General features: G+C 33.2%; 3 protein-coding genes and 2 long non-coding RNA genes across 7 annotated transcripts; all 5 read right to left on the bottom strand.

Annotated features, from left to right (window-relative positions):
• Positions 1-4,743: 4,743 nt before the first annotated feature.
• Positions 4,744-7,740, bottom strand: LOC310736472 (uncharacterized protein). Of its 2 annotated transcripts, XM_083559984.1 has the most exons (6): positions 6,583-7,740; positions 6,057-6,422; positions 5,832-5,915; positions 5,618-5,746; positions 5,499-5,536; positions 4,744-5,238 (listed from the first exon to the last, which is right to left on the bottom strand). In XM_083559984.1, the coding sequence occupies exons 1-6, from the start codon at positions 6,623-6,625 to the stop codon at positions 5,080-5,082; spliced, it is 819 nt and encodes a 272-aa protein (XP_083416110.1). In that variant the 5' UTR covers positions 6,626-7,740; the 3' UTR covers positions 4,744-5,079. The 2 variants fall into 2 exon arrangements, with proteins under 2 accessions (XP_083416110.1, XP_083416111.1); XM_083559985.1 differs by lacking the exon at positions 5,832-5,915.
• A 4-nt stretch (positions 7,741-7,744) lies between these two features.
• LOC310736473 (uncharacterized protein) lies at positions 7,745-9,018 on the bottom strand. The gene is made up of 5 exons (XM_083559986.1): positions 8,638-9,018; positions 8,439-8,546; positions 8,246-8,335; positions 8,127-8,164; positions 7,745-7,874 (listed from the first exon to the last, which is right to left on the bottom strand). The coding sequence occupies exons 1-5, from the start codon at positions 8,741-8,743 to the stop codon at positions 7,761-7,763; spliced, it is 456 nt and encodes a 151-aa protein (XP_083416112.1). The 5' UTR covers positions 8,744-9,018; the 3' UTR covers positions 7,745-7,760.
• Positions 9,019-10,217: 1,199 nt separating this feature from the next.
• Positions 10,218-12,259, bottom strand: LOC310736383 (uncharacterized protein). Its single transcript, XM_083559871.1, has 6 exons — positions 11,781-12,259; positions 11,141-11,524; positions 10,944-11,036; positions 10,756-10,845; positions 10,632-10,669; positions 10,218-10,385 (listed from the first exon to the last, which is right to left on the bottom strand). The coding sequence occupies exons 2-6, from the start codon at positions 11,208-11,210 to the stop codon at positions 10,251-10,253; spliced, it is 426 nt and encodes a 141-aa protein (XP_083415997.1). The 5' UTR covers positions 11,211-11,524; positions 11,781-12,259; the 3' UTR covers positions 10,218-10,250.
• A 1,416-nt stretch (positions 12,260-13,675) lies between these two features.
• On the bottom strand, positions 13,676-21,403 carry LOC310736388. 2 transcript variants are annotated; one of them, XR_014536530.1, is made up of 6 exons: positions 21,339-21,403; positions 20,911-21,249; positions 20,683-20,766; positions 20,514-20,600; positions 20,293-20,330; positions 13,676-13,975 (listed from the first exon to the last, which is right to left on the bottom strand). It is a non-coding gene; the product is annotated as an uncharacterized lncRNA (long non-coding RNA). The 2 variants fall into 2 exon arrangements; XR_014536531.1 differs by lacking the exon at positions 13,676-13,975 and adding an exon at positions 17,957-18,142.
• On the bottom strand, positions 14,491-15,669 carry LOC310736395. The gene is made up of 4 exons (XR_014536538.1): positions 15,368-15,669; positions 14,844-15,179; positions 14,661-14,720; positions 14,491-14,556 (listed from the first exon to the last, which is right to left on the bottom strand). It is a non-coding gene; the product is annotated as an uncharacterized lncRNA (long non-coding RNA).

Below are 21,403 nucleotides of genomic sequence, written 5' to 3'. Positions count from 1 at the left end.
ATGCTAATCCTAAACCCTAATCATAACCTAAAGTCCTTCACCCAAACCCTATCTATAATCAGTAACTATAAACCCAAAGCAATAACTACTAACCCAAGTACAAAACCCTATCTCCAAATTCTAAACCCATACCCTAATCCCAAACCCTAAACCCTAACCCCAAATCCTCAACCTGTACCCCTAAACACATATATATAATTCTAAACCATAACCCCAAACTTTAACCCTAACCTAAATCATAAAACCCTAACCCCCAAACACTAAAGGGTTGAGGGAAAGATGAATGGAGCAAAGCACTGAGAAATCCTCAATAAAAACTTGATCCACAGCACTCAGGACCTCAGTGTGAACCCCCCAATCCAAGTGTTTAAAGCTTGTTGCATCATACCCGAAAAAAATCGAACTGTAATTTCTACAGAAGGTGCTACAACTAAATACCAAAAAAAAAGGGTCTGAATAGTTATAGACATGTGATAGGTGTTTGTTTTTTATTTAAAAAAATACACTTTGTCATTATAGGGTGCTGAGTGTAGATTAATGAGAAAAATGTATGAACGATTGTAGTTTCAAGCTGCAACATAACAACATTGAAAAAAGTGAAGGGGGTCTGAATACTTTCCGAATCCCCTGTCTCTTTTAGAAGTCTTTACAATTTCAAGCTTCGATAAAATCAAGACATGAACATCTAGAACGAAAAAACGTCTTTTTTTTACTTTAATTTACAGTCACACAGTAAACACTGTTTACTACAAACACAGTAAAATTTTATCACATTTTTTTTTTTATTTATTTACTAGTGCTAATAAAATGTGACAAAAAAACAGATAATATTGTTATCAAAAAACAGATCAGTGGAAACGTCACAGTATAATAATCTACTAAAATCCAATATTCTCCATTTGGAAAAAACTTTAACTAAAACTCGGGCATAAAACACACACACACACACACACACACACACACACACACACACACACACACACACACACACACACACACACACATATACATACATTCAGCCACATTGTTTAATCAGAATTAGGATCATTGTTAATTTATTAATAAAAAAATTATAATAGCATAAATACAGAAATAAAACCTTTGATCATTAATGATATTCAACATCAGTGTAACCGCAGTACTCTGAAAATCCAGGTTTTCTTTTTTCTGCATTGGGTTTTCTTTTGGGGAATTGTAAACCAGCATAAATCAGAGCTTCAGAGTCAGATTCCTGTATCTGAAATCAAAAAAGATGAAATACAATTTTATTCAGTATAAATGTGTACAAATCTGAGCAGATTTTAATAAGTAGATGATCGTTATACTGTATGTTGAAGTATATGAATGCAAAATATTTATGGTGTGAATAAGAAGTGAATAAAATGATCAACACAATCCATATATAATAGTATAAAATAAAGTACAGTACATACTCTATTTTCCTGAACACGTTTCTGCTTCATTGCAGAAGTACTTTCTATGGATGGCTTCACTATGAATAAAGAAATTACATTTTATATATTTAAATAAAGTAAAGATATATATTATATATAATCTTTATTAAATAAAACAAAAGCACTTACACTGATTACATTTTCTTCTCCTCAGAAGAAAATAAGTGAGGCAGGAAATCAGAAGTGCGCACAAACCCAAAGCTGTTCCTAAACTAAGCACTGTCCAACATACAAATCTATTTTAGTATTTATTATTATTTATTACAATTGTATTATTATTATTATTATTATTATTATTATTATTATTATTATTATTATTATTATTATTATTATTATTATTATTATTATTAGGTGGATTTTTTTTTTTTTGTATTGCTGATTTATGCAACATCTTACCTGCTTTATCTTGTGAGTTGATGTTTCCATGTAGTGTTGGTTCACACGCCACTGAATTATCAAACAAAGCTGGTTTAGACATTTCTGATGAAATTGTAACATTCATACCTATAAAGTTATCAGAATTCACTGAATGTCTCTAATCCTTAATAATAAATAAATAAAACATCTCTACAGTAGCTTAAAATATTATTTTTTCAAATCTTACCTTTAATTTTTAAATAAGTTCCTTCTGCAAACACAATGATGGGTCTCATCACTGCACAGTAGTACGTGGCTTCATCAGACTGAGTGGTGTTTAAAATGGACAGATTGAAGCAGTTTGTAGATCTTTCTATTTGGAAACGAGACTTTTCAAATCCATCGTTAAATGTTTCTCCAGCAGCTGAAAAGAACCTGACGATGGTTTGAGGCTTTTTCCTTGTTGGTTGCTTAATCCAGGCCATCATCCCAATCTTTTCAAAAATACAACAGCGCAGAGTAGCCGAGTCTCCGATATCCACACTGAGCTCTATATCGGGCTGATAAACTGGTGGCTCTGTGAGGGATTGTGCAGAAACCCAGCGTCCACCAGGTTCTACTGTATCTAGAAAAAAATCAAATACATCAGATAATAAATAAATAAGCAAACATATTAATAAATCAGATATTAGGAAGAACAAGATTATTAGACTTAACCTTAAACAGAATTAAAAAATTTGGATTTCTACATTCAACTCACACTAATGTGCTTTAAAGTAATAATAAAGAGCTTTCTGGTAATTAAACAGCAATCAAAAGAACAGTAGATGAAGATTGCTCGCATTACTTACACATGGTGCTGAAGATCAAAATGAAATTCCAGAAAGCTGGCATTTTTTTCTTATTTCTCTGCTTGTGCCTCATTTATTGTCAGAATCTGAATGCACTTGATAAATGGTTTGAATTTATATTTATACTAAAGGCGGTCCCTATTTGATCACCCCAGAATAGATCATGTGATTTGTAAAAAAAAAAAAAAAAAGATAGCGTGGTATTTTGACCAGTCTAGCTCTAGACCACATTTTTCTTTCATATTAGTGTTTTGCTTTTGCACTAAACATAGTTGCATAGCATAGATGTTATGACTGAATGGAAAATGTGGTTTACACTCACATGCACCTACACAGATGTTGTTTATTTAATTGCTTTCTTTTTTTATTTTGGTACAAAACTTTTCCCACAGAGTGATGAACATTTTGAGCAGAAGAACATGCAGAAACATTTCAGTAATGTTTGAATTACTAAAGGCCCGACTGCTGTATCCAAACTGATGACTCTATATGATCGTAGTATGTTGTTTGTAGGCCTCAAAGCTGGTTCAGATTTTTATTTAGTTTCAGAGCACAATCCCAATGTCTACATGGTAGGATGGTGCCCTATGGTGATACCCAGTGTACACAGTCTCCATACCTTTTGTTTGCTCCATCAATGTCAAAATTGTAATAGTCTCTAGATAGAAAAATACAATTTGTTTGGTCTGTACAGTAGTTGCCTTTGAAAGAGAACATCATGTCATAGCAGATGTTAACCTCATATACATTAAGACCAGTGGCAGGCCATCAGGGCCAGCAAGGCCTTTTCTGTTGGAATCAATACCACTGACTTATGCTTTACTATATTTTTGTCTATTAACATTTATTAAATGATACCCAATAGTCTATTCTTATCATTACATAGATTTACTTTCAGGTGTCCTGCGTCTTGGAGCTTTCAGTTCGAATTTCTATCCAATCAGATTTCAGCTGTCATGTGTTGCTGTGGTCAAAGAGAATTGCCATAAGACCATGACTGTAACCCCTGCAGGCATTCCACAGATTCAAATCCATTTTACGTAAAGCTGTTACTTTAACCAATTACAGTAGATTGAGACTTGCTTCCTCAAGTCCCCACTGAAGACGTCCAAAAGCATTGTATTTCCTTGTCCTTTGATTGGATGGTCAGACAGCACGCTAGTCAAAGCTACACCCCACATCTGATGCAAACTGCACAAAAAAACTGGAGTCATTTGATGAGGTAATTATCAGTGCATTTGCTAGAAATTATGTATGTGGGTGGTGCAGTTGTGGCTACAGTGAAAGGAAACTTGTTGAATTGTGTTCATTGGAATTCTTGCATTAGTAATAGAATTATTTCTCTCTGTATGAGATCCCTGTCTGTGGTGCAGCTCACTGTTATACTTCGTTTCTCTATAATGTGGATGGTTTCTACAGCCATGGTGTTATAATGATGCTATGAAGAAGTGGACTGACTTTTATAGGACACCACTGATCAACATCAGTGAGTACACTCTGGTTTCCAATAAAGCTCTTCTGGAGCATAACACTAAACAGTAAATATTAGATACAAAAGATAACAAATCTTAAATCTAAACCATTGACCCTAAACCAAAATTCAAAACCTAAAATCCTAAACCCAAACCCTTGCCCAAACCTTAAAGCCTAACCCCAAACCCCAACCTTAAACCCAAACCCAAACTACTAATCTTAAACTCAAACCATAAACTCTAAACCCAAAATTATTCTTAACACTTAACCGCAAACCCCACCCCTAATACAAAATTTTAAACCCTAACCCAAAACCCTTAACTACTAACCCTCAAATCCTAAACCCTAATCCTAACATCAATTCTAAACCATAACCCCGATTCTAATGTTTAACAGTGTAAAATCTGCGGTCTGGGCAACTCGTTTATAAACCACAACTTTGAGTCTTTTCACTACTGATTAAAATATAAACGGTCACATTCCTTGACCTAGATTTATGTCTAACACACTTTCAAATACACAAAAACATATTCATTATAAAGAATCATGTTTCAAAGAATCTTTAATTAGATTGATTTTCACATTTATATTGGGCTTCATACAAATTATATTTTTACAAATGATAAACAAAAGCATTAAAAACAACAAAAATAAAACAATAGGAGTTGCTTTATTTACTGTACATTGCTAAAATATCTTGAATATAAGGAACATTTATTTAATAATAATTCATTGCATATGTTATTATATACTGTAAACCATTTGAAAAATACGTTTAGGTTTTAGGATTATTTAGGTTTTTCCTATTAACATAATTCCACATAATTCTAGAACTAGAACCATTTTAAACTTGACATAAATAATTGTTGGTTTAATATATAATTTGTTATAACAATATATACTATTATAATCTCATAAACATTGAGATAGTTTTGTAGTGTAATTTATGTATTAATGTGTCGTTTATTTTTGACAGTTTTCTCACTTAAATACACACTGGAATACACACTCGGATCAAATGAGCCGGATTTTCTATTTCCAGGTTTGGTGTTCGTCTTGGAGAATTTTAATGCTGCATAATTCATTGTTTCAGCTTCAGATTCCTGAAAAAAAAGAAGACAAATGTCAAAAAAGTTAAGCCTAAAGTCTTAACCATACAATATAGATAACTTCACTATCCACACTAACTGCACTGAACAACAACAAAGCAAGCAACAAAATAAATCTAGATTTTATATAAAGCCACATTTAAAGCAGATTAACCAATTATTCATAAAAAAAATACATATTTACGATATAATACATTACTACACTCACTGCATTAAAGCTATAACACGAAGTGTTTACTGATCTGTACACGTACCTGCCTCGATTCTGCTGCGTTTTCTATTGAAGTCTTCACTATTAATACAGAAACAGATTAAGTATTCTTTCTGACACTTAACTCTAGTTAAATGTAGTTAGGAAATTGAAAACACTTACATTTACATTTTTCACATTTGCTTCTCCTCAGTAAGAAATAAATGAGACAAGAAATCAGAAGTGCGAACAAACCCAACACTGATCCTAAGCTGAGCACCGTCCAATTTAGAGATCCAACCATTTCTGATCCTGTTCGAAAAACATGAACACAATTATATATTATGAATAAGGATCATTCATAAATTGTAAAATATATGTTAACTGACATTGAAACCTGTTCTCGCTTTTGTGTTCATGTAAGTGCTGTTTCCATGCAGTGTTGCTTCAGAATGATCACACACAGCTGCTTTAGATGTTCCTGATACAATAATACATTCGCATGTATAAATCCTTAATATTTAAAAGTCTAAATTTCACTTTTAGTGAACCACATGGCAGCAGTAATATTAAAGAAAATAATACTACATTCAAGTAGTCACACGATTAAACAAATTCCTACCTTGTATTTGTAATTGAGTCCCAGCTGAATGCATGAGAGCACAGAAGTACGTGGCTTCATCAGACAGCGTGGTGTTTAAAATGGTGAGAATGAAGCAGTTTTCTTCTTTTCTAATCCGAAAACGTGGATTTTGGAAATCATTGTGAAACGTCTCCCCAGCTGGGTCGAACGGCCCGGCTATAAACACGGGCATTTTTCTGTTTTCTTGCTTAAACCAAAAGATTTCTCCTCCTCTGTTATGAAGAATGCAACATCGCAGATAAACCGAGTCACAGATATCCACACTGAGCTCTTTATAAGGCAGATAAATCTCTAGATCTGTTGGGGATTGTGCAGAATCCCAGCATCTACCAGATTGGAAAGCATCTAGAAAAGCAAATTCATTATTCAAGTAGCAAAATTTTATATTTGATCAAAATGTTAAACTTCAAAATGTTAGTACAATTATTTTACACATCTCACACAATAATTATTCCAGATACTGTAGCCATCACATAAAATTAATTCTAGAATATACATTACTTACACATGGTGCTGAAGGTCAAACTTATTATCCAGAAACCAGGCATTTTTCATTTTTCTCACAATTCTATACTGTTTCTATCATAATTATCAGTACAACACAAATGCACTTGAAGCGCGATTTGAATCTTATATACAGTATGCTCTGGATTAAGCACGCCCACATGATCCCATGTATAACATGTGATTGGCTCTCATTAAAAAGAAAAAAAATCCAACACCAACCCACATTGCTTTGTTTCCATTGTTGCACAGAAGGGACAAAATGTGGTTTAGTTTGACATTCACACAACGTTCATTGTACTCAAGTGGAAATTCTATATTAAATAATTCACCTTGCACAAAACTAAACAGTAATAGAAATCATCATCTAAGAAAACAATTGAATCACTGTATATGCACTATTTTGATATGAGATACTTAGATCAGCAGTAATTTAAAGAAACAGAACAGCACATGAATTGTTTTTCCTCTCCTTTTGCTTTCTTTTGTATTGAGCACACCCACATATATTCACTAATGTAGCATCTAATTGTTTTTTCATTCAATAAAATAAAAGAATCTCAGTAACAACCCATATTGCTTTGTTTCCATTGTTGCACAAATGTTGTACGTTCACACATTTTCATGCTCCATTGTTGTTTATTGTAAATTCTATATAATACTCGTTGCAGAAAAACAAATCGGATCGAAAAGTATGATCAAAGAAGCTAAAAATGCAACATATTCATATAAAACAGAAGATATAATTAGTACATTGAGTGAATATGTATAGTCATGTTTTGCCATGACTTTAAATTGTTCTTATTTGTATTACCTATAGCAAATTAATAACAAAATTCTCATTACAATATATTCACAAAATCACAAATTCTGCTTTAATATTACAGTATTTGAGTAACATGCATGCACGTGTGTGTATTTCTGAGATAATTCGAAATCTTTCCTTTAATTGTGTCAACAAAAATGGCAGTCACACACATAAGACCATGAATCCTGTAATCATAGAATGAAGGTTTTTGCAACTTTACTGGTAGCTAAAGTAAAAACTGTGACAAAAAATACATTCGGTACTATAAACATGTACAGAAACTTTACTTATCTACACCAGGTTTTATCACAATATTGTAATAAAAATATTATTCACTTGCTGAAATATTTTCATGTAGCATGTGCTACTTATCATTTATTGGTCACTTTAAATTTGACTTCTGAATACACACATTCATCTAAAGAATCAGCTTTCCTTTTGGTGAATTTTATAGCTGCATAATTCAATGTTTCAGCTTCAGATTTCTGAAAAACATAATCATACAAAACCATACAAAGAAGTTTAGCTCCATGTACTAACCGTGTTATATGTATAACTGCATGAACTACACAGAACAAGAGCAGCTTTAAAATGAAAAGATTTCATTTCAAAAGATATTGTTGTGCAAATCTCATCAAAGTGTCTAATTATATCAAGAATCTTATCACAAGCATATGAAGAAAAATATACATCATTTTCAACAGAATATAATCAAAAGTTACAAAATCAGTACGTACCCGCATCGTTTCTGGTCTATTATCCATAGAAGTGTTCACTATTTAAACAGAAAAACATCTAGTAGTCAGTTTGAGAGAAATTATTTCTCAATTCATAATTGAATCATAAAAATGTTTACTTTGTTCAGATTTCCACTTCTTCAGTATGCAATAAATGAGACAGGAAATCAGAAATGCGCAGAAACCCAAAGCCGTTCCCAAACCGAGCACTGTCCAATATAGAAACCAAATACATAAAACATTTTCTATGCAATTTTTGTTGCATTAAGATTGAAATATAATAAATTGATACACAATGATAAGACATCATACCTGTTTTCTCTTGTATGTCGATGTTTCCATGTGGTGTTGGTTTATACACTAATGAACTATCACTTGCAGGTGGTTTAGAAGTTTCTGAGGCAGTGGCAACCTTCTCACCTATAGTATAAATATTCATCATAATATTCATCTTCTGAAGCTTCACTTCATTATTATTTGTAATCAGTTTTAAAATCTTAATGAATCCTACCTTTGATTTTCAAGTAAGTCCCGTTACTAAACACAGGTTTGGTTGTGGTCAGTAGTACACAGTAGTACGTGGCTTTATCAGACTGAATCGTGTGTAAAATGGTCATATTAAAGCAGTTTGAAGAGCGTTCTATTTGGATTCGGGACAACTGTGACCCAGTGCGTGTGTCTAGTATTTCTCCATCATTTTTAAAGAACTTGACTACGATTTTAGTTTCCTTACTGTTTGTTTGCTTAAACCAGGCTACTATGCCGGTTTGTTGTTTAAAAACACAACACTGCAAAGTAGCCGGGTCTCCGATATCCACAAGAATCACTTTATGGGGCTGATAAACTGGTGTCTCTGTGAGGAATTGTGCAGCATCCCTGTATAATCGTCTAGCAGCTTGAGATAATGAATACAAATTAAAAGGCGGATTATAAACATAGATTTACAATAGAGGTTTAGAGTAAGATATACGATTCCATAAAATCACACTTACACACAGTGCTGAAGGTCAAAACTACAATCCAAGACGAAATCATCTTCAACATAATTAGATTTCGAACGCAGTTAATGTCTGGTTTGAATTTGTATTTATTCTATGGTCTGTACTGAGCATACCCCAGAATCGGATATTAAGAAAAGAAAGAGAGAAAGACAAACAGAGAAAAAAAGTATAAGCAAGCACAACCCACCGTTTTTCCTGTTTGTGTTTTGGTATTGCACAGACATAGAATGGAACATGTGGTTTTCTCGCATTGTTCACACTAGTGTTCTCTAACTAACACCTAACACAATGCATACAGCAGCAAACCATGGGAACCAACATTTCTATGTGCTTATTGTAAGCACTGTTTCTTCTGCCTACTAGCATTTACATTTACATTTGCGGCATTTAGCAGGCGCTCTTATCCAGAGCGACATACAAAAGTGCTTTGAGTCTCTAGCAATGAATAAACTACTTACTAGCAGCTGGTAAAAGGTACAGCAGCAATCAGCAGCAACTTTCTTCGCTGGGAAAACATGACTTTTATTACAAACTCGGTGTTCAAGAAAGAAAAATCACAGTCAGTGCAGTCTGCAAATATGTTGAATTTTTTTCTCCATAGCACTCAGACTACCTCCACAGGCTGAAGCTAGCGTTAGCTAAGCGCCAGCGTCCTTGTGACACCTGCCACATGATGTGAGGCAAAGCCACTTTTCTTAGCAGGTTCCTGCTGAGCATGAAAGATCTCCCAGCCTCAAACCACCGGCTCTGAGACTTCATCAGCTGACTACCGCATCAAATGAGTGTGCCGGGAAACGATAAATTATTTAGTTTATTATGTTTATTATGTTCTCATAGATCATCACGGGTTGCGTTTTATCATTACAGCATGACTCTTTCACTACTGTTTAGATCTTTATATTTATTGTGGTTTTTTTTTTTTTTTTTTTTTTTTTTTACAGTTTTGCATTTTGGAAAAAAAAAATCTAAATCAACAAGCTGAAAATAGAAAAAAAAATGATCATTTTATATGAATTATTATTATTTATTCTATAGTTCTTATATGATTATTATGTAATATTATGGATAAATAACTGTACTGTTTTTTTTTTTTATTCACTGAAATAGTATTATGCACAATCAATCATTTATTGATAAATGTTTTATTCACAGTGGCGTACACACACTCATCTAATGAGCCGGTGTGGCTTTTTGCAGCTTTGGCTTTCCTCTTAGTGAATTTCAGAGCTGCATAATTCACCATTTCTTCTTCATTTTCCTGAAAATATAAAGAATTGACAATGTAACAAAAATAAAAAGAAGTTCAGTAATAAATAGAGAAGCAAAATAAAATCATGGGATTGCGAGCAAAGTGACTGTAAAAATGATTAGAGGATTATATTGTGTAGCATGTAAACGTGTTCACATACACACTGCAATTGGGAAATTTAAGACACTTATAGCTACCTAAAAATATATAAATACAGTATAATGATATAAAATCAATAGTTTCTAGCACACGTACCTGCTCAATTTTTGGAGAATGTTCCATATAAGTGTTCACTATTAATACAGAAACAAATATTTTTTTATTTTATTCAATTTCAGATCATTTCCTCTAATGATTATCTGATGGCAAAATCACTTACTTTGATGACATTTTTTTCTCCTCCAAAGGAAATAAGTCAGACAGAAAATCAGAAGTGTGCACAAACACAAAGCCGACCCCAAACTAAGCACTGTTTAATGTAGAGATTAGATTTAAATGATTTTCTGCTTCATGATACTTTATAATATTAAGAATTATTATTCAATAGGAAATGATGAGACATCTTACCTGTTTTCTCCTGTATGCTCATGATAGCTCTGTTTCCATGTGGTGTTGCTTCAGGCATCACTGAATTATCACACAGAGGTGGTTTAGATGTTCCTGAGGAAAATGTAAACGTCTGTATCTCAGAGTTGTTGGTGAAAAAAACAGTCAACATTCAACTTCTGACTTCCAGGTTAAACATGCTAATGGTAATATTCTACCGTTTATTTTTAAATACGTTCCATCTCCAAACGTAGGGTCGTGTGCAATCAGTAGTGCACAGTAGTACATGGCCTCATCAGACTGAATGGTGCTAGAAATGGTCAGATTGAAGCAGTTTGTTGATCGTTCAATTCGAACACGTGACTCTTAAATTGCATTAGAGAACGTTTCTCGAGATGTTTGGAACAATTTGATGACAAGTCGAGGTTGTTTTCTTGCTGATTGCCTAAACAAGGCCATCATCCCGAATTCCTTTTCAGAAAAACAACAGCGTAGAGTAGCCAAGCCTCCAATATCCACAGTGAGCTCTTTATCAGGTTGATAAACAAGTGACTCTGTGAGGGATTGTGCAGAAACCCAGAGTCTACCAGGTTCTAGTGTATCTACAGAAAAACAAATATAAATATAATAATAATAATAATAATAATAATAATAATAATAATAATAATAATAATAATAATAAATATAATAATAATAATAATAATAATAATAATAATAATAATAATAATAATAATAATAATAAAAGGAAGTAGGAGAAGAAAAACAATGAAATGTATTTCAGAAATCAACATATATAGAGATATTAAAAATAATTTTTAATGTTAAACAAGTGGAGACTCGTTTATTTAAATTACTTACACATGGTGAAGATGAAGATCAATGTTAAAGTCCAAAAACCACTCATTTCTTATTTCTTAGAAGTTCTGCAGTGTCTGTATTTCAATTATTAATAAAGTACAAATGCACTTGAAGCATGGTGTAAATGGACCCTTATAGTATAAGTGCTCTGTACTGATCACACCCCAGAATGTGACGCTGTACTCAAGAAATCTCTAACAACAGAACACACGTATGGAAATAAATGTGGTGTGGATGTAGGTCAGAATATGGCACGCTTGCTTGAGTCTTTGTTAGAATGGAAAAAAAATCAGTTATCACCTGAGAAGTGATCACATGAGCTTACATTAACCACTCACCTGCTTTTATAAATCAACCTGTGTATTCATCTCATTTTTACATTCTCTCATCCACAGACCACTGATTCTGGATTATGTTGTTTTGCACTGTATTTAACTGTAATGTGTCCTAGATCAATATATATTCGCATTTCACTAGAAAAGGTTGTACACCAAATTACTGTAAGTAATGTTGTAAAATCACAGCAAATGAAAAATGTTAGATACTTGACCTTTGACTGAAACAGTGCACTGACACTGGTAATATTAAATCAAATGCAATGTTTAGATATTTCTATATAAGCAAATTAAATCTAATAAATTAATACCAGAACTCCTTCCCTGTGGCCTGAAACTAATCAGATATTCATTCATTCATTTTCTCCTGCTTGTCCGTAATTCGGGTCGTGGGGGCAGCAGTCTAAGCAGGCCAATCCTCTTCAGCACCGTCCCTTACGGTCCCTCCTGCAGGTGGTGAGCCCACGGAAAGGCGGCCCCACGTCACTACGACGTCACGGACCTAGATATTTCCCTCGTAAGGGACCCCCGGAGCATAGAGGGTTAAGGGCCTTGCTCAAGGGCCCAAGAGTGGCAGCTTGGCGATACCGGGGCTTGAACCCCAGACCTTCCGATCGGCAACCCAGCGCCTTAACCGCGGGAGCCACCACTCCCTCCTAATCAGATATATTAAGTCAATAATTAAGATGTGAATCAAAATATATGGTAAGAAATATCTTATGCACAGCATCATTTGATTAGCTTCCAACTGAATCTGAATTGAAATACACTATAACACCTGGTCATAAGTATAGAATGTGCTTTTTGTGCATTACATTTTACATTTAGTCCCAATATGCTCTTATTCCTTCCAGGGAAGAAGTTTCACTAGATATTAGTTTGTGCTTATGGACATGCCCAAGAAAAAATAGAAAAATACCCAAAGTGACATGGAAAATACATCCTCAACACACACACACACACACACACACACACACACACACACACAAATGATTGAGAAAGCATTAAAACCACAGCAACTATGTAACTTCCTTTTTTTTTTTTTTTTTTTTTTTTTACTTTTTTACTTCTGTTTTTTTGTTCTTTTACTTTTGTCTTGGATTTTTTTTACACTCTGCTGGTTATACACGCACACACACGCACACACACACACACACACACACACACACACACACACACACACACACACACACAAACACACACACACACACACACACACACACACACACACACACACACACACACACACACACAAAATAATGTTTTTTTTTTTTTTTTTCTTAATAACAAAAAATTATTGAGAATTATTCTTTAAATTAGAGATTCAATTAAGTAAAAAAATGGGGGCTGTGTATATGCAGTATTTGTATTATAGGGTGAAGTTGGTAGCTTTTTGGTTTTGTTGTTTGTGGTCTGAAATTTCTTTATATAGCTATAGTGCACCTAAACTTCCTGTTTAATGTATGCATGCAAGCAGACATTGTTCTCACAGTCCTGTGGTTATTCTGCACAATAAATGATAATGGCAGGATTTTTTTTTTTTATAATTTTTTTCATTAGTTAATGATTTATGTTGGTTAATGTAGAATGTGTTTGAAGAAATAATGCTCAACACCTAATGCTAAATAATTTTACTTCCTGGATCTGGGCAGCACATGTGGATGAATCCCAGTCACAGTTAATACATCAGTCACATTCTTTGATTTAGGTTAAAGTCCAACATCCTTTCTTAAATATAGTACAGATTTATTTCACATTGGAATACACACACTCAGTGGAGCTAATATGTTTGTTTTTAGCTTCGGCTATTGTCTTGGAGAAATTCACTGCTGCATAATTCAGTGTTTCTTCTTCAGATTCCTAAAAAGAAGAGAAATAAATAAATAATTATTTTCAAAAATTAGGAAACATAATAGAAATAGTTTAAAGTAATAAGTACACCATTTGGGTAACTGAGCTACACACACACACACACACACACACACACACACACACACACACACACACACACACACACACACACACACACACTAACTACACAGAATAAATCGATAAAAAAACTAATTCAAACTGATAAATTATTACTCTGAATTATTATGTGACTGTAGCAAAATGTCACATATATAACAAAATAAAATGTAGTATGAAGACGTATGTAACTAATTGAAAATATTTTTAAAAAGTATAAACTCAATAATATGATTTCTTGCACAAGTACCTGCTTGGTTCCTGGAGAATCTTCTACAGAAGCATTGTCTATTAATACAGAAACGCACCTATTGATGCCTTTGGAGTAAAAGTGACTATTTTAATGATGCATTTATTATCTGATAACAAAATCACTTACTTTGATTACATTTTCTAGATTACATTACATAGAATAAACATGAGACAGAAATTCAGAAGGACACACGAACCCAAAGCCGTTCCCAAAGCGAGCACTGTCGGGATGTAGAGTCATGTCGGATATGTTATACGCACAATGAAACCCTAATTTTTTTTTTTTTAATTGTAACTAATAAATTCAATTTATAAGACATCTTACCTGTTTTCTCTTGTGTGTTTGGGAGTTCAGTGGTCTTTTTACGCCGTGATACATTCGATCCTGATACAGTGTGAAAGTCACATGTGCTATAGTTACCTAACATTTCAGTACTTCACGTGTTAACAGTAATGAAAAATGAATACGTTTAACCGGACACAACATTCATTTGAATAGAAATCCTACCTTTAATTTGTAATGATGTTTTGTTTGTATACGTAAGAGAACAGTAGTATTTAGAGCTGTCACTCTTCGTGGTGTTGAAAATGGTCAAATTGTAGCAGTTTCCGTCTTTTTTTATTTGTAAACGAGAATTGTCACTGGTAAATGTACCAGCTACAACTTCAGGCCGTGTTTGGTTTGTACGCTGCTTTAACCAGAATATTTTTTCATCTTGTGGGTTATTTGAAACACAACACTGCAGAGTCGCAGATTCACCAATATTTACACTAACAACAAGTTCATTCTGAACTTCTGGCTTAATGGGAGATTTGGCAGTAACCTGATTTTTACGAGCTTGGTCTGCAAATAAAGATGCGTGTTTATTAGGAAAATTACATTCAAATATTATTATGGGCAAAATCTCACCTAAAATAACTAATATTAACATTTAGACTTACTATAGACTCTACTATCTGTCAATGATAAATTTTTTTAATGAAAACTAAGACAGTAATAAATCAATATGATAACCAACACTTATTACTTACACATGGTGCTGAAGATCAAAATTAAAGTCCAGAAATGAGCCATTTGCCATTACTCATGCGGTTTCTACAAATACCACAGTGCTCGTGTTTCATTTACAAACAGAGTATAAATGATTCTGAAGCATGAACATATACATATAGGTACTGTATATTCTGGTGGGCACGCCCAGTATGCGACGTGATTGGTCCAGGCACATGGTATTTTTAACATCTATTGCTGTGGTATTTAAAAAAAAAAAAAAAAAAAAAAAAAAAAAAAAAAAAGAAAGTTATTTTTTTATACATTTTAGCATTCATTTTGTTTAAACTCTTTTGTTAACATATAATAATAATAAAAAAATACTCTTTGTCTTTGTTAAAAATGTAAATCTGTGTACAGCATTTTAATTGCAAATCATAATATAATTTTTAGATAGATATTTTTGTGGTTCTAAGGTCATACAGGAAATGTGCAAACAGATGCAGTTTTCAAAATGTAAGAAGTCTTTGACTTTGATAGTGACTGTGTTTTACTTCAACAAGAGTATTAAATGTGAAAGAGGCCAGAAGGAAAAAAAAATCACTAAATTATAAAATACTTTTATTATATTGCTTTAAATTTCAATTTATAAATTGAATGAATGAATAAGTGTGCAGTGTGTTTTCAGCATGAGCTCAACCTAATTACCCAAAAAGATTAATGATCATAATTCTTAAGACTGAATTGACAAAAAACTTTGTAAATAAATACATTTGTAGATTTTATTTAATACAAAACAATGATTGATAGAATTAGTTTTCACTTCCTCCTACATCAGCTTGTTGGTATTAAAACATCTTCAAAAAAGGAAACTGCTTGCTGCACATTTCCTCTTTCAATAACAGAGTGTTGACAAATTAAGCATATACGCAGATACGAAAGTTACCAGACTCTATTTCTGTCTCTTTCTCCGTCATTCAGTGTACAGTAGAGTTTATATATGTTAATGGGTCATAAACATGACAGTATGGATAAAATTAAACACATAACAGCAAATGACACCTTTTAGAGTTAAAGAGACGGCCAGCAAAAAAAAAATGAGGAAGAAACAGAATAGAACTTGATACTGTATAAAGAACAGGACTGCATTCAAGGAATGGAGATTTTCAAGCAATTTTCAAGCATCTAGGAGAAGAGTGTCAGTATTGTTTTATCAATGATGTTAATAATAGTACATGTGGGACGTTTTGGAGACAAGGTGAGGGAAGTGTTTAAGATGGTTTGGACATGTGCAGAGGAGGGACATGGGTCGCTTTATCGGTAGGATAATGATATCAGACAAATAGAGATCGGTTCACCTTTTGAGTCTGGTTCCTCTCAAGGTCTCTTCCTCATACCATCTAAGGGAATTTTTCCTTGCCACAGTCGCCCCGGCTTTATCATAAGGGATGAACACACATCATTTCCGTTAATTCTTAAGTTCTGTAAAGCTGCTATAAGACAGTCTCCAGTGTGAAAAGCGCTAAAGAAATAAACTTGACTTTGTGTCAATTGTGTTTGTCCTACAGTGTAATGATCATGTGGGCCAACAAAGCATGCATATAAACTTGAACAATGTTGAACAATAAACTTAAACTGCTAATGTTTCAGGAAGAGGGAGGTCTTCAACCGTCACTTGTAGATAGCCAGTCAGGGACTCTGCTGTTCGAACATCTAGAGGAAGTTTGTATTGCCACCTCAGTGCCAGAACAGTGAAGAGCCTTGATGTATAGTGTATAGCTCTTACCCTGAGAGAAGGTGGTACTTATACTGTCACAGGAAGATGAAAAATAAAAGCTCTCACCATTGGTAATGAAAACATTAAAACAAACCCTTTGACAGCATCATAGCTGCATCACTTATCTTCTTATCAGGAATCTACATCATGCACTGCAAAACATGAGCATGCAGAGAAAATAGAGCTTCTATCTGTTCTAACCACAGTCACTTCTACCTACTAGCATCTGGTCATAGTTAGTTCAGGATCTGAGCTACAGCCAGTGGTCTCGCTAAATCTTTAACATCTTTGTTCACCATGTAAAAGTCATGCATGCAGAATCTGAAACACTAAGCAGTTGCAATAATCAATTTATATTATTTAATTGTACTTAAAAAGTATTGCATTGAAAAAACTGTTCAAGAAATCGACAAAACACTGCATGCAAAAGTACAAATAAAACAAATGTTAGTTATTCTCCACAAAATGCAACACTGCAGTCATAAAATGAAAAATATGGATTTTGGATTCTTTCTTTCTTTCTGTTTTTTATTTTATTTTAGTTAACAGCAATATCAGAATAAAAAAAAAAAAAAGGAAATCATAGGGTTTTTTTTATGTATTTTTTATTTTATTTTTTTGTATACAGGTAAACCATGTCGCATTCATGTTTAGCTTCACACTGGAAAAAATAATACCTTTAATATATGGAAATTTATTTTATATTTCTTACTATAAATCTTTATTTAAAATGTATTTATTCCTGTTATTTAGTATTATCACTTCTCCTGTGTAGCTGTAAGCAGATAAATGATCAGTGAAGCTTGAAATACATAATACAAAATAGTACAATAAATTACCCTAAAGTAATATTTTCATTTATGTTTACAATGATATATAAATCATGTGGTATGATTTATTTGTTTATGTTACACCGCACAGTTCGATTCACATCGGAGTACACACACTCATCGACGGAGTCCGGTTTTCTCCTTCCAGCTTTGACTTTCCGCTTAGAGAACTGCAACGCTGCATAATTCAGAGTGTCGTCTTCAAATGCCTATAAAAAAAAATTAATGAATGCATAAATAAATAAATAAATAAATAAATAAATAAATACATTCATTCATTCATTCATTCATTAATTACAAAATAAATGTAAAAAAATATATATAATGCAAAAAACATAATGAAAAAATCTAACTGTCATGCAATACAGTATTTGTTATTATGCTAAATAAAGAAATTAAAAACAAAATGCTGACTATACAATATACTTTGAACATATAACGTGCATTGTATAATATAGTAACCTTAAATATAGTAATTTCACACTTTGTAAGAAAAAAAAAATGAACAATAAGAAATGTTTAAATAAGGGGAGTGGTGGCTCCAGCGGTTAAGGCGCTGGGTTGCCGATCGGAAGGTCTGGGGTTCCAGCCCCGGTATCACCAAGCTGCCACTCTTGGGCCCTTGAGCAAGGCCCTTAACCCTCTATGCTCCGGGGGTCCCTTACGAGGGAAATATCAAGGTCCGTGACGTCGGAGTGATGTGGAGCCGCCTTCCCGTGGGCTCACCACCTGCAGGATGGACCGTAAGGGACGGTGCTGTGAGGATTGGGCAGCAGTCGAAGGCGGGGGCCTGCTTAGACTGCTGCCCCCGCGACCCGAATTACGGATAACGGGAGAAAATGAATGAATGAATAAATAAACCCTAGTAACAAAAAATTATTAATAATATACTGTTTTATTATTTAATTGATTTTAATTTTACCAAGAAGTCTTTATTTATTTATTATTTATTATTTATTTATTATTACCAAGAGATTATTGCTCTATTTTACAAGACGGACCTGGCCGAGTCAGCAGCCATGTAAAACTCACACAAAAAAGTGCAGCATACACAACCTCTATTCAACACAGCGGTTTCTTATTAAAAACACACACAAATTAAAAGACTATAGCCATAAATAAACAAATTCACATAAATAATATGCAAATCATTTTGCTAATTATTCCACAGCCAGGGTGAATAAAATGTAGTTTTACAGAAATATGCAGTTTTCCACACATCTGTAGAAACCTGGGGTACATAAAAAAAGAAAAGAAAAGAAAAGAAAAGAACCACTTGTAGGAGTGCAACTGGCAACTACTACAGCTTGCACACAAAGTATAATAATAGACTCCCCTTTCACACTTCACAGATAAAAGAAATACTAGTGCTCTTTTTTACCTTTTACGTCAGCGATGTCTATCTTACTGCATTATAACGAATGCAGTGATGAAAACTTTACATTTCTAATAAAACACAGACATGCATGGAACACTGAATCAAGGCTCTTTAAAAACGCATCTCTGTACAAAATGTCACCAAAATGTAACTTTCTACTTCACACTTAAAATGAAATAGGACTACTTTTTCGAATAAAAGCCAATCTTTAGTTTAAGCATCCATTCTAGATTAGCAATATTTACTTTAAATAGCAGTCTATCATCTATCCATATACAGTACCCTAGTATTTGTATGAAGACCCCCCTTTTAATAGATTTACCTTCGGATTTGGAAATACTAGTACCATCACACAACTGCGACCAAACTTTTTTGAAGATAAATAAAAAATCAACTTTGTTTTCTGTGCATTCACAATCAATTTTAAATTCAACAGAGCACTCAGGAAACAATTTATTGCAGTCTGAAGTTCTTGTGCTGCCTGTAAAATGGAGGGAGCAAATGTTGAAATAACATCTGCAATTTTGCTCTGATTTTCTTTCCAATATTATAAAAAAAAAAAGAAGAAAAGAAAACTGTGGGTAGCATCTTTAGATTTTTCACGAAACATCCACATAAACATGCTGAATTTGGTCATTTGGTCTCCCAGATCACTTTCAACCCAATAAACAGCTTTCAAACTGAGACCAACATTTCAGCAGCAATTTCTGATCCACTCATTCAAACATCTTAGATAAATGCACAAATAAGGATTTTTTTTCTATCCAAGGCACAAAAAACACCATTTGTCACAATCATAGCAGCAGTAATGACACTGTGACCAGTTCTAAAACCAGACTGAGAATCCTTCCGTTTATTATCAAGTAAAAACTGTTCTAACTTCAATCCCATCTGGAATTCAAGAATCTTAGCTAAAAAAAAGGAAGTTTGGAAATAGGACAATCATTATATATATTTTTTGTATATTTTTTGCTCACATACCTGCTGCATTCCTGAAGAATCTTCAACAGAAGTGTTCACTAATAATACAGAAACACATCTATCAGTTTTTTAAAGAAAAACAAAATATATACATAATTAAATAAATAAAATGAATAAATAATAAGAATTAAAAGGGAAAAAAATATATATATATATTTATATATTTATATATTTATTTATTTATTTATTAATTTTTTTTCTAATGAAAATAAATGTCTTACTTTTATCACATTTTCTTCTCAGGAGGAAATAAATAAGACAGAAAATCAGAAGTGCGCACAAACCCAAAGCCGATCCCAAACCGAGCACTGTCCAATGTAGAGATCTGATTATTTTCAATACGGTGAAACACAAATACGATTCAAAATCACGAATGATCAAACATTTTACCTGTTTTTTCTTGTGTGTTCATGCTCATGTTGTCTTCATGCGGTGTTGGTTTAGATGTTACTGATGTAGTGGTTACACGGTCACCTATAAACATTCAAACAACAGTAAAAAAGCAAATAAGAATATCACTGTTTCTTAAAACAGTGAACATTTTACTACTCTTACATTAATAAAGAATTAAATATTTGTTCATTAAATCATACATTTTGTATGACGTAGAAATCCTACCTTTAATTTGTAACCGAGTTCCAGCTGCAAACATGAATGCACAGTAGTACGTGGCTTCGTCAGACACCGTGGAGTGTGAAATGATCAGATTAAAGCAGTTTCCCAGTCTTTTAATCTGAAAGTGTGAATTTTGGAATTCTGACAGTTTTAGGAACCCTGACTATAACCCGGGCGGATTTCCATTTTGTTGCCTAAACCAGATTATTTCACCATCATCTTTTCCTATAACACAACATTGTAGATGAGCCGACCGTCCGATATCCACACTGAGCTTTGTTTCAGGGTGATAAACATCGAGGGGTTGTGCAGAAATGCAGTATCTATCAGACTGGACTGTATCTAGAAAAAAAAAATATATTTTTTGAAGCAAATAGATGCATGGACCAAATACAATAAACAAAAAATGTAAAAAAATTTAAAATACTTACACGTGACACTAAAGACCAAAATTGAGATCCATTCATATTGAATGCCCTTTTATTGCATTGTTTAT

This window comes from Silurus aristotelis (assembly GCF_946808225.1).
Source record: "Silurus aristotelis genome assembly, chromosome: 14".
NCBI classification, from domain to species: domain Eukaryota; kingdom Metazoa; phylum Chordata; class Actinopteri; order Siluriformes; family Siluridae; genus Silurus; species Silurus aristotelis.
This window is presented reverse-complemented; position numbering and strand designations above follow the sequence as displayed.